The 12,590-nt window shown below is 48.9% G+C and overlaps 1 protein-coding gene across 6 annotated transcripts in view; it reads right to left on the bottom strand.

The window, feature by feature from the left end:
- Nucleotides 1-12,590, bottom strand: part of DCTN1 (dynactin subunit 1) — a 117,431-nt gene that overhangs the window by 26,271 nt on the left and 78,570 nt on the right. For 5 of the 6 annotated variants that reach the window (XM_026658600.1, XM_026658598.1, XM_026658599.1 and 2 more), the window contains exon 5: nt 1,593-1,784. In XM_026658600.1, coding sequence (XP_026514385.1) covers nt 1,593-1,784 — 192 coding nt within the window. Of the gene's footprint in view, nt 1-1,592; nt 1,785-6,968; nt 6,990-12,590 lie in introns of all 6 variants that reach the window. The other variant, XM_026658602.1, reaches the window with a different exon arrangement.

Raw genomic sequence — 12,590 nt, 5'->3', positions numbered from 1 at the left:
TGTTAGTCTCTAAGGTGCCACAAGTACTCCTGTTCTTTCAGCTGATTTAGGCGTCAGTAACAACGCTAGCAAATGAACTCGTTTCAGGCACAGGTGTAATTGAAGATGAACCCCGAACTAAATGAGAGGCTGGAATGCCTTTTCCCTCCACTAGGTGGTGCTTTTTCCAGCTCACAACTTCACACAAAACCTCAAATGCTTTTTCACACCTTGTGCTATTACTTCTTTGCCCTCATGTCCTAAATCTTTCATAAGCTCGAAATTCAACTAATTAAGAAGGTGCAGGAGGGAAGTAATGAAAAACTATTTTAAAGAACAAAATTGGCCTAGATAGTAATTATCACCCAGCCCACCTCCAAGGCCAGGGCAGGTTGTTCCCCATGGGATATTCCCTAGCAGTTTGTCCTGTCCCAGAGAGTGGGGCTTCTCCACCTTCCCTGGGGGAGAATATTCCTCAGCCCAGAACCCTCTCAAGGTCAGGAGATCAGTCTCGATATTCAGGCAAAACAAAAAACAAAACAAAGCCCACCCTTCTGACTTTCCCCACCCGAAAGACCTAGAGCGTGAGCCATGGGACAGAGTCAAGAGCCAGGGGTCTAGTCCCAGCTCCAATTTGTGTGACCTTGAGCTCTGTGCCTCAGTTTCCTCATCTCTAAAATTAGATGCCGCCATATTCCAGTCTCACAAGGATGCTGGAAGGGATAATGGTTTTGGTCCCCCCACTACAGAAAGGATGTGGACAAATTGGAGAGAGTCCAGCAGAGGGCAACGAAAATGATCAGGGGACTGGGGCACATGACTTATGAGGAGAGGCTGAGGGAACTGGGCTTGTTTCGTCTGCAGAAGAGAAGAATGAGGGGGGATTTGATAGCTGCTTTCAACTACCTGAGGGGGGGTTCCAAAGAGGATGGAGCTCGGCTGTTCTCAGTGGTGGCAGATGACAGAACAAGGAGCAATGGTCTCAAGTTGCAGTGGGGGAGGTTTGGTTGGATATTAGGAAACACTATTTCACTAGGAGGGTGGTGAAGCACTGGAATGGGTTATCTAGGGAGGTGGTGGAATCTCCTTCCTTAGAGGTTTTTAAGGTCCGGCTTGACAAAGCTCTGGCTGGGATGATTTAGTTGGGGTTGCTCCTGCTTTGAGCAGGGGGTTGGACTAGATACTTCCTGAGGTCTCTTCCAACCCTAATCTTCTAGGTTTCTATGAATGTTTGTAGAGTGCTGAGCTAAGCAGCGGTATTCTCACCACCCTGAATTCCTTTCCAGCCTTGGGGTTTCGCCCCACATCTGCCCTTAATCTACTCTTAGCCATGCTATACAGATTCATCTCAGAAGACAATCCATTCAAAACCCCCGATTGTTTTTGCAGCTCTTCTCTGTATTGCTTTCAGTCTGTGGCAGTGCGGTGCCCAGAACTGACCGGGATAGTCCAGGTGCAGTCACATGAGTGCTGTTTGGAGACGGAACATGAGAGCGCTCCCTGGCCCTTTTTGTTGGCGCATGGATTAGGGTGGGCTGATAAATGGTTCCCCCGCCATACTCCCCTGCCTGCGACCCTCCCCCTCCCCACTCGGGTAGAGCAATCTGTTTTACCTTCGTGGGGGAAGGAGCTGAAGGAGGTGCCACCGGAGAGGTCAGGGAAGGAGTTGGAATGACCGGCGCAGCCAGAGGCGTCTGAGCAGGTGTGCTGGGCTCACTGCTACTCATCTCACCCGCTGAGGCGGAAGCTGAGCCAGAGGGCCCAGCTGTCCCGCTGGATGCTGCCGAGTTGGGAGTCCGGGTAGGCTGCAAAACAACATGGTCAAGGGGGAAAAGAGTCAGAACAGCACTTGCTTTGGGAGGGATCTGCCATCGCTCAGCACTGTCTCCATCTTTCATTCGGGCCTCGCTTTGAACTTTGCCTCCATGTTATTCTTAAAACAAGCCCTTCCTGGGACAGAGCACCATTACCAATTGGTATGGCTGGGGCCTGTGACTCCCAGCGCTGGTTCCAACCCAGACGAACCCAGGGAGTGAAACCCTACAGGCGGTAATTACTGCAGAACCGAAGGACTTACTGACGATCCTAGAACACGCAGGCACTGTGCGATATTCTACGTACCTGCAAGGGCCTGTGCTGGGCACGAGCACACAGTCCCCACGAAGCATACCCAGTACCTCCAGAAAAGGGCTTCGGGCAGGACTGAGGGCAAGAAACATTTTGCTTCACCAGTTCGAGGGTGGTAATAGTGGGCAAGGGAATTGTAAAAATGGGCCGGTGCTAGCCCAGCAGATCCACGCCACACCTTGAGTCCTATATGCTGATATGAAGGGACAACACTACGATTTCGGTTTCCTTTATTCTGAGAGCCCTGCAGAGCTACCACTGCTCTGGGCAAGGGGGCTGGGATCCCGTGCTCAGGTCTGGTGCCCACAAGGCAAGACAGATGCTGATAAATTGGAGAGGGGTCAGAGAAAAGCCATGAGAGTGACTGAAGGGTTAGAAAACCTGCCTTGTAGGGATACTCTAAGAGCTCAGTCTATTTAGCTGAACAAAGAGAAGTTTAAGGGTGATTTGATCCCAGCCTATAAGTACCTACATGGAGGAATAATGGGAGCAGAGGAAGGTCTAACATGATCAAATGGCTGGAAGTCAAAGCTAGACAAACTCAGAGTGAAGATATGGCGTACATCTTTAACGATGAAAGTAATTAACCTTTGGAACAATTTACCGAGGGTCATGGTGAATTCTCGGTCACTGACACTTTTAAAGTCAAGATGGGCTGTTTTTCTAAAAGCTCCGCTCTGGAAGTATTTGGGGGCCAGTTTCTGGCCTGTGCTTTGCAGGGGGTCAGACTAGATGACCACAGTGGTTCCGGCTGGCCTTGGAATCTCTGAATTTTAGGGGACTAGAGCGGGGCGGATCCCAAGAGTGACAATAAATGAAGCAGCAGTGAGGAGTTTGCTAACGTCTAACAAAGGCTACATAGAGAAATAATGGAGGTGCGCTTATGGAGGAGGTGGCAGTAGAAGAGAAAGCCTGACACTTGTGACAAACAGACCAGCCTTTGGACCTGCAAAACTGTCAAATCACCCAGCCCGGGTCCAGCCAAATATAGCTTTGGATGGAGACTCTCCTACATAACCAAATGATGGATACACCTAACTCTGACAAACTTCAAGCAAGAGTGCCCCGAAGGCCTCCAGAGCCGGCCATTTGTAAATGGCATTTGCGTATTTGCATTTTCTGAACTTGAATTCAATGTATTATTCAGAATTTAGCAAACAGCTGGTACTAGGTACTTGGAGATTTTCAATTTTAAAGTCTGAATTGTTTTAATTTGCCATTTTAATCTGGTTTCTTCAGCATACCCTTGCAGATTTCACTCCTGCTTCTTGGGAGAGTTCAATTGTCTTTTGTATACTGTTCTTTGTCTCTAACTTTAGGACACAACACGGAAGTTGGTAGTTGGTAAATTCTGACTTCATCTAGAAGGGGCCAGGAAGAGCCAGGCTCAGTAATGAAGCAAGCCTACGACACACCATCACCGGCATGGTAACAACGGACACGACACTGTGGAATGGCGCCTACGCAGCTGTGCTTTGGACGGGTTGGGGCTCCCAGCAGTGTGGCGTAAGAGGGCTGCAGTACAGGTGAGGAGACGAAGGGAATCTGGAGTCTACAAAAAAGCAGCAAACTTCTCAGAAAGTGCTGACTAGTGCTTACCTTCAACTCCTCTCTGACATGCATTTCTAACGGACCCATCACTGGGGTACCCAGGTGTGTTAGAGTCAGTCTGCTGTTTACTGAGCGTTAGTTTCATTTTATCCCTTGGCACCGGCTCTTTGGCGCACACACCGTATTTATCGAGTCCAGGGCTGGGAAATACTGAAAACGTACCTCGGCATAGCCATTTCTCAGGGGTGTGACAACCCGAGGTACACTGCACTAGGATTCTTCCGTCGACCCAGCTATCGTCTCTCGGGGAGGCTGATTAACTACAGCCATGGGAGAACCCCTCCGGGGCTGCAGTGAGCGTCTACACTGCAGCCCTACGGCTTTGTCGCTAAACATTAGCCGGGGTACAGCCACGCCCTCCCTCCGGAGCAGCATGTGCATGGGCACACGAGAGCCATTTACGGCAATGAACCAATGCTGCTTGGCCCTGCCTGAGCAGCGGTCGTTCAGTAAGACACTGAAACCAGGCCCTCAGCAGGCGCCACACTGCAGTCTCCAGAGTGTGAGCTCTGGGCACATGATGCAGAAGTCTGGCCTACACAATTAACTGATGGAGGTGCAGGCTGCTCCATGTTTCCCTCTGAAACTGGGAGCATCCAGCCTTGGTCCTGGGAAGAGACCTTGCGGCACCAGCCTTTGCCAGGCACGTCTCACCTCTGAGAAGCAGGCTACTCTACACAAGAGAATCGCTTTGCTGAAAGGAATTTTCATAGTACTTTGCAGATAAAGCCACGTAGCCAGATCGAGCGGTCAGTGTCCGCGGGATCAGGGCAGTGTCACCAGCAGACAAACCCAGGTGAGTCTTCAGGGAGTAACACTGCTGAAGGGCTGAAAGCGTTTGGGGTGCTTAAAGGCCACCAACTGCAGCTTGGAGCCTGGACCACCCTAGATGGGTAGGGCCAGCGGGAGATGTTGGACCCAGAGCTTGTGGAGACTGGTAACACCTCTCTATGGGAGGGTAGGACACCAGGTGCTCTGAGAGCAGCATTGGCAAGGCCCCATTCAAAATACCACTGGAAACAAACAACCCTGCTAGCTACCAAATAATACTGCAGCTCCCATTTTGGGACGAGTTCATGGTGAAGCAGCTCTGGCATTGCCTAGAGCCCTCGGACCTCAGACCTGGGTCTGGGGAAAATTGCATTAGTGGCACCAGCCGATGGACTCTTAGAATCATAGAATATGATGCCAAGGCTGAGGATATGGTGTTCAGGCTGAGTTAGAACATTTACCACTGACCACGAGGGGCTGTGGACACACCTAAGGCCTGTCAGAGTTAGCTGGAATTGCCTAAGGACAGAGAATCCCACTGGTAAGTGTGGGCGATAGCTTTGGTTCTGACAAACACTTGTCTGGGGTCCTGCAGGGTTTAATTCAGTCTCCCCTTCTGATCAGGTGCAGTAGGGGACACTAGGAGGGGTAGTAAGGAGACATGGGGGAGGTGCCTTCAGTATAACACGATACTCAGCTCTGCGGAGGGAGTGTCTGCCCGCGGCCTTGCCCTGGAGGAGCTAGCCAGCTGAGATACTGCTGGCAAGGCGGGGGAAAGGAGCTGGCAGAACTGGTTAGTACTGAATCAGCATCTGCTATTGGTCACTATAGTTTGTAACTTGGGCTTTAGTTAGACCCCAGGTGCTACTGGACGTGGAAACAGCAAACATCACCAAGGTGCCATGCTACTCTCTGGGTGGAGTGGGGTGACCAATGGCCGTGTCAGTCAGATGGAAGCCTACTACACTTATCCATGCCTTTGTTTCCTTGAGATCAGACCATCATAAAGCGTTCTACATGGGGCTACATCTTAACATCACTCAAACTGAAGGGGATGTAGAATGCAGCAATCCCCTTGAGCCGTCTCTCTCTCACTGGGAGCCCCCTGGGAACTGCACTGGCTTCTGGGTGGAATTCAAAGGGGTGGCTCAAACTTCACACCCTAAATGGTCTGTCCCATAATTACCCCAAGGAGCCACCTCTCCCCCTTGTGCCACATGACCAGAGCAGCAATCAGCCCAGGCATTCAGGCAGGAGCCCTCTTGCTGTAAGCGAGAGTATGCTGCTGGCAGGGTACAAAGGCTGCGTGACTCAAACTGGCCTTTCTTCTTGATCCCCTAGGGCAGCTACGTTAACTCGGGTCACACAGCAAAGCCAGTCAGTTCTCCCAGGCATTTGGGAGGGGACAATATTATTTACTATTGGAGCTCTGTGTGTGTGTGTGTGTGGGTGGGTGGGTGGGTGCAACTGCAGTATGAACAAACACTTCCATGGGGTAAGGACTGAAGATTTCCAATATTGTCAGAGCACCGAATGGGAGCCTATCAGTGGAACAACATCTTTTTATAAACTGAATGAACAAATAAATACATCTTCCCTGCCTGGAGTTACCCACACAACCCATGAAATCAAAGACATGTTCAGAGCCCACCACCTCATGAAATAGAATGCAACTGTTTAGAGAGACGAGGTGGATGAGGTAACATCTTTTATTGCCCAATTTCTGTTGGTGAAAGAGACAAGCTTTTGAGCTTCACAGAGTTCTTCTTAGGTCATCTGAAGAGCTCTGTGTAGCGTGAAAGCTCGACTCTTTCACCAACACAAGTCGGTCCAATAAAAGATACCACCTCACCCGCCTCGTCTCTCTCATAACTTGGGACCAACATGGCTCCAACAACACTGCAACCCAAGTAAGTGTTTGCCATTTACAAATCATCATGTAGCCACAGGCTTCCGGAGGGTGTGTCTCCAAGCTGTAGTCTCCCGCAACCCTGCTTCTCCTCTGCACTGCTAGCAGCAGATTTTGTGACACACAGCAGGCTCTCTCCACAGCCTTACGAAATCCTGGATGACTTTGTCACTGTCTCCTCAAAAGAGACTACTCAAAACTCCCTCGCCCACAAACAACCTCAAGCCCCCTGCGGCAAAGTACCCCATAAGGTAACAAACAGCAATCAGTGAGAGCCAAGGTATAACGTTACCACAGGGACGCCTCGAGGGGAGCTTCGGCCATAAAGTGGAAATAGGATCACCAAGGCATTTTTATGCTCTAATTCGTTAAATTAGTTCTGGGTAACAGCAGAGAGTAACAGCCTTGATGACAATTTCACCCTTGTAGATTCACCCCGGGGAAGCATCTCTATCTGTAGAGCTTTCCCAGGTTTCACAAAAGGACGGGAAAAGGGCCACAGGAAACAGACATTGGAGTTTAGCACTCAAGTAATGATCAATGCCCACTGACCACAGCTGTTGGTTCTCACCTTGGGCCGCCTGGTGGTGGTCTGGAGGGCAACAGGAGTAGAAGGCAGAGTAGGAGAAACATTCATACAGGGAAAGACAGGAACAGAGATACAGAGACAGCAGCGGCAGCAGCAGCAGATGCAGCAAAGAACAAGGGAAAGGAAACAAAAAGACATTACCGCAATTAGTGTGCGTAGCATCAGGTCTACATGCTCATTCCCCCATGCTCCCACCACAGTCCCAGGTGAAACAGAACCCGGATGTGGCTCACCTCACACCCAGGCTAGAAAAATCTTTCAGTCATTTGCACTGAAGACACCAAAGTTCTACCATGGCCACCCCTATCTTTAACATGCAGATGCAGGACCGCAAAGATCTTCCCAGCAGGAAGTCTTCCGTATGAGACAGGAAGCCTGACTACTTGGACAAGGGAGACGCCCTGCATGCTGAGACCTGCTGTCCTTGCAGCTGCCCTCGGGGCATCCACAACCTGATCCATCTAGTGGACTCCTAGAAAGACCTCAGAAAGGCAAAGTTTGGGCTCCCTTGGCTTAGCCAGAGACGCACCCTGCTGAGTTGTTGTACTGCCCAGGGTTCTCAAGGCTTCTGCTGGCAGGAGCCTGGATTTCACTCACACACACCCTTTTCCAAGACGAGGTTACTGAAGCTCAAGTGTCACTAACTGCCCAAAGAGAAGCAGGAGCAAGAGGAGTCTAACTCCTTCAGTTACAACACCACAGGCTTTGCATTTGTGAAGCGTCACCTCAAACACGGAGGCATTTTCAAGGCAGCAATGCCATTTCCCCCTTGGCTCTGAAGAATAAAATGTGACACGTTAGCAGGTAGGCCCATTCAGCTTAATGCACCTGTCCTCTGTATGAAGGAAGCTGATACAAGATTAGGACAACGAATCTGGCAACCCCACACCTAAGAATTTTTCACACTATGCCTCCTTGCTGTGTGGTTGCAACACACGGACTGTCCCATTCTGTGGTGCCTCGTCGACAAAGATTTAACAGAAATCAAGACACCAGGCAGAAGTGAACTTGGAGCAGCTTTCTTCGGCCAGTGTGTAGCAGGGACAGCATGAAGGGATATTCTCCCCGTCCGTGTCACTCCCATTACTGGGAGCGAATCAGACAAGGAAAAGAGATACTCTTACAGGTGGAGCTTCTGTTCTGTCACACTTAATGGCCTACACATTTATCACTGGGGCACATTAAAGCCCATTACACTCTGCTTTCCTTTACCATTAAAAGGTATAACGATGGACTAGAAAGTCTTAAGGTCAGCAGGACCAGAGCAGGTCAAAAGAAACCAGCCCTCATGCTCTTCTCCCATTGGCTGGCACTAGGAACAAGGCCTTTAATCACACGAAGCCCACTGGCAACTACCTGGCTGCTACAACCACAGACGCGCTGGCCAACGCAAGGCCCTGTAAAACAGCTGGGCTGTGTGAGAGAGACAGGAAGACAAAGCTTCAGAGTTTAAGCGAGGCAGTGGTCCACATCTTTACCTGAGGGGGATGGTCTCATTCGCACATAAGACTTTGGTAAACCAGGTAACACATGGCTCCTAGTAATCCCTCTCTTCCTTTTTAATATCAGAATTGTACAGAATAGTCTAAGGGACACAGTAAAATGCAAATCCCTTCGAACACCTGATATCTGGCACATCCTTTGGGGATAAATCCGACTTCGCTCACAATTCCAGAAGAAAACTTCCCAGAGGGTCTAACTCTGGGTAGCTGCTACTTTTAACAGAGACGTGAAAGATTTACATCCTCCAGAGCAGTTTTCTTACTTTGCAGAACACTCATCAGGAAAGTGTTCCCACCAAGCAGTAGATGCTAAAAAACCCGGAGATTAATTTCATGTTGAGGACGGGCAGTGTAAGGTCTTCCAGAGTGCTTTGGAAAAGCTGAGTCCCTCAAAACATCCACAAGAAAACCCATTCTGTGGAATGAATCTTTCAAAACCTGATGCAACTATCTGTTAACTCTGGCCCTCCCCGGGGGGGAAGACTGTAGAAGAGCTTCCATAAAGCGGCCCTGCTCTGAGAAACCCTCTCTTCTCAGGGATTTAGCAACCCAGGCATGTTCCGGTGTTTCACTCCTTGCCAAGCACTGGGCTGCCACTACAGCATGTTAAAGAGGAACTCAACAGAGTCTCTATTGTCAGAGAAATGTTGCTTCAAACATGGCTCCTGCTGTCCTATTATGGAACGGTTAGCACCAAAAAAGCCAGCGCCAACAATGGAAATGCTAGCTGAATGGGCCTCTTGGCTTACAAGAAGCAGATATAAGGAGTTCTTGGTACTTCACAAAAATTAGAAGCCAAGGGCTGGAATATTTTAAACTGACAACCAACTTTGCACATTCAAGAAATATGTTAGTACTGCCTGTTCCAACAGATGGATTTATACTACCGATAAATACCCCCGAGGGTGTTAATGAAGCCCCCTGAAAGATACACCAGCATCTCAGATCAACCAACCTTGAAATGGTCACTTCTGGGGCATGAAGGAAGTTGAGAGCATCTTTCCTAGATTAAACCATACAGAATCCTAACAAAACCTGTCTCCTGGCAGCTCTAACTAAAATTACCCTGCCATTCCCATTAAAGGAAACACAACTAAGAGCGGGCAATAGCATTTTTAATCCTTGTGCTGTTTCCCCCGTGTTATTAGGCCTAGTTTAAGGGTGGAAGGTTATCGGTTTGGTCCCAGCCCACCAAACTCGCTTTGTTACGATGATACAGCCCGAGGTGTCAGCTATAAGATTCACTGGGGGAACGGCTCATTTCTAAATGAAGGTCATAACAATGGTTCATTGATCTCATCAGGGTGTAGAACAGACTGGTCTTGACGCTGCCTAGGCAGACCTGCTCCGTGTGTGTGTCCTGTATAACATTGCTCGTTTCTTCTAGCGAATGTTAGAAAAATACAGTCAAAAACTTCCCTCCCTTTGGCAGGCGTTCCAGAGCCCCAGGGTCTGTCTACACTGCAGCCCGGGCAGGAAGCCTCACGCCAGCGGGACTAGAGCTAGCATGCTAGCGTTAGCAGAGGTCGGGCTGCAGCTCAGCCTCTCAGGCCCACTCAACTCCCTAGGCGGAGAGCCCAAGCTCCAGCCCCACCTGCAACAGCCGTGCTGCTAATCTTAGCGCACGAGGGTGAGACTGTATCCGGGCTAGGCGGCTCGCTCCCAGCTGAAGTGCAGACCGATCCTCAGGGTCTAGGGAGCATTGCAGAGAGCCAGCTAGTTACAGGTGCGAGCTCGCTTCCAGCCAATAAAGCCCTGGAAATATAGTCCGTACGTTCCCGATACTCATTTTCCACGTAAGCAATGGCTGCAGGTACCACAGGGAAGTGATAGGCTTGCCAGTGGAAGGGGAGGTGGTCTGCAGGGCCACGAACAGAAGAGGTGCTGGTACTCTCGTAAGAAGTGACCCGCTGCTATGAAAATGTTTGGGAACCTCTGTCCTGTCTCTCATACCTGAGCTTTCTGAGGTGCCAGAAGAACAGGGCTACCAACTTGACCAGTTACAGCCTAATGAAGGGCTGTGGGACCGCTTAAGAGCTCAGAAAGCTCTGTATCAAGTATTCCAGCCATGAATATTTCATCAGTCGGTGGTTCTGAACTGTGCTGCATAATGCAAATAAATATTTGATGCCATTCTGTAACCTTTGTTCCTCCCCAAGTTCCACATTCAATAGGAAGAGAAGTCTCTGGGACCCAAAATAGAAACACACCGGCTGGGAAAGCGTCCCTGCCAGCATGCAGAAATCAGGAAAGCCACCTGCTAGCTACCAACATCTAGAAGAGCAAAGCCCGGCCTAGGAAGTCAGCCTTGCCCTGTCCCCTTCCTCTTCAATATAAAGGAGCAGCCTCCAGGCCCTACTGGTCCCAACACACACCATTCCATCTGGAGTAGAATGCTCTCAATTTGGATCAAGATAGCAATGTTCTAGGTAGGTGTGCGCTGCACCAGTGTATTCACTATGAGGGCAGCTGCAAGACTCTTCATTTTAAGACCTCTAGATGTGGTCAGTGGGCTCCTGGTAAGTTATCACAGGCCCAGAGCCAGGGCTCTGGAACCACAGGAGCAGCATACAGCTGGAATTCTCCGGTTCCATACTGAGTGCAGGATGGGAGCACACGCTCTTTTTAACTGCATGTTTCCACGCAGGCTACTCATACAGCTCGTGTGAGCGTTTCCAGCACCCAATGGGTGAGCCCTGCTTGGACATTATAGGAGCTGGCAGCCGCTGAAGACAGGTATCCTAGGAACACAAACGCTTTACTTCACGACTGCAGCATCGGAGTCCATTACTCAAGTCTTCTCCAGAGGATGCTCAGCCGCTGAATAACCCTGCAGGAATTAATGTTACTACCTGCACAGCTCCCCATTAACATAATTACATGGCTTCCTGGTTATTCCTGACAGTCACGTGTTCTGTGCACTGTTGGTAGCTGGACCTTACAACAAGAAGCTTTACACGACACCTTCAAGAATCGGAGCGACCTAGTGCATGAAGGGCTTGCTCACGCTCTCCGAAGTAGCCAAATACAGAGCAATCAAATGAGAAAAAACCCTACCAGGAAAGGAAGTTTGAATATAGGGAAACTGCATATAAATCAGGTAATGATGGCAGACTTGAAAACTTCCCTGGAAGAAATGCAGGCTGGCCCTACAGCCATCAAATCACCAGAAATTGATGTATATGGAGCGTGGTTTCCAGACTTGGCCACAGCTCCATTATCTTTCTGCTCCCAAGAGCGATACAGAATTAGCATTTGCAAAACTTTTCTTTTGGAAGGGGATTTTAAAGGAGCTTTTAAAAAAATCACCATACAGGAAAGTGTGTCACTCCCTTTGGTCAGCTTAAGATTCCAGCTCCATACACAAGGTGCATTTACTGGAATATAATTAAGAAAACACCTTCTGGCTGCTGCAGCCAAAACAATTAAAGTGGCAGGGAAAGGTGCACATTTGCTTTTGGGCTATTTGTATTGTTAACTTATTTCTAGACAATCAGGTACAAACCCTCACTAATTGCTCTTTAGAACTTAAAACTCGGAGATCCTGATTATGCTAAAACACAAACATAAGGACACCCAGAGAACAAAAATCCGAATCTGTACTGTAACCTACAGAAAGAATATCAGCTCGACACAAGAAAGCCACATAATAATAATCATTTGAAATTCTTAACAGGCAAAAAATAAGAAACAAAAGAGTCAATTAGCCAGCACTGCCAGAGAAGAGAAATAAAAACTATTATTAGCATGCAACTTTTATACAGCAAGCAGCAATATCCTCCAGCAGCAGTGGGAACGCTAAACCCCTGTCCTCTGATTTGAGCTGCAGAGGCACTGCATGCAACACAAACACCAGGCTGTCAGGTGAAATGGAAAAAGGACTTGACCACAAACTCAAAAGAAAGACTACAAATTAAATTCAATTGCATCGTTTTGTCATTACACACCCACCCGCCCGGCTTGTCTCCCCAGAGACACCTCAAAACTGAGTTGGAAACTCAAAATTAAAGCGCTGCAGTCGTAACATACCAAAAAAAAAAAAAAAAAAAACAAAAAAAAAAAAAAAAAAGAGCCAAACAAAAAATGTTTAGAAGCAGCGTTC

The sequence above is a fragment of the Terrapene carolina genome, unplaced genomic scaffold (assembly GCF_002925995.2).
Source record: "Terrapene carolina triunguis isolate 2854851 unplaced genomic scaffold, T_m_triunguis-2.0 Scaffold473, whole genome shotgun sequence".
Taxonomy (NCBI): Eukaryota; Metazoa; Chordata; order Testudines; family Emydidae; genus Terrapene; species Terrapene triunguis.
Note: the sequence above shows the minus strand (reverse complement) of the source record. Positions and strands in the feature narration are given on the sequence as shown.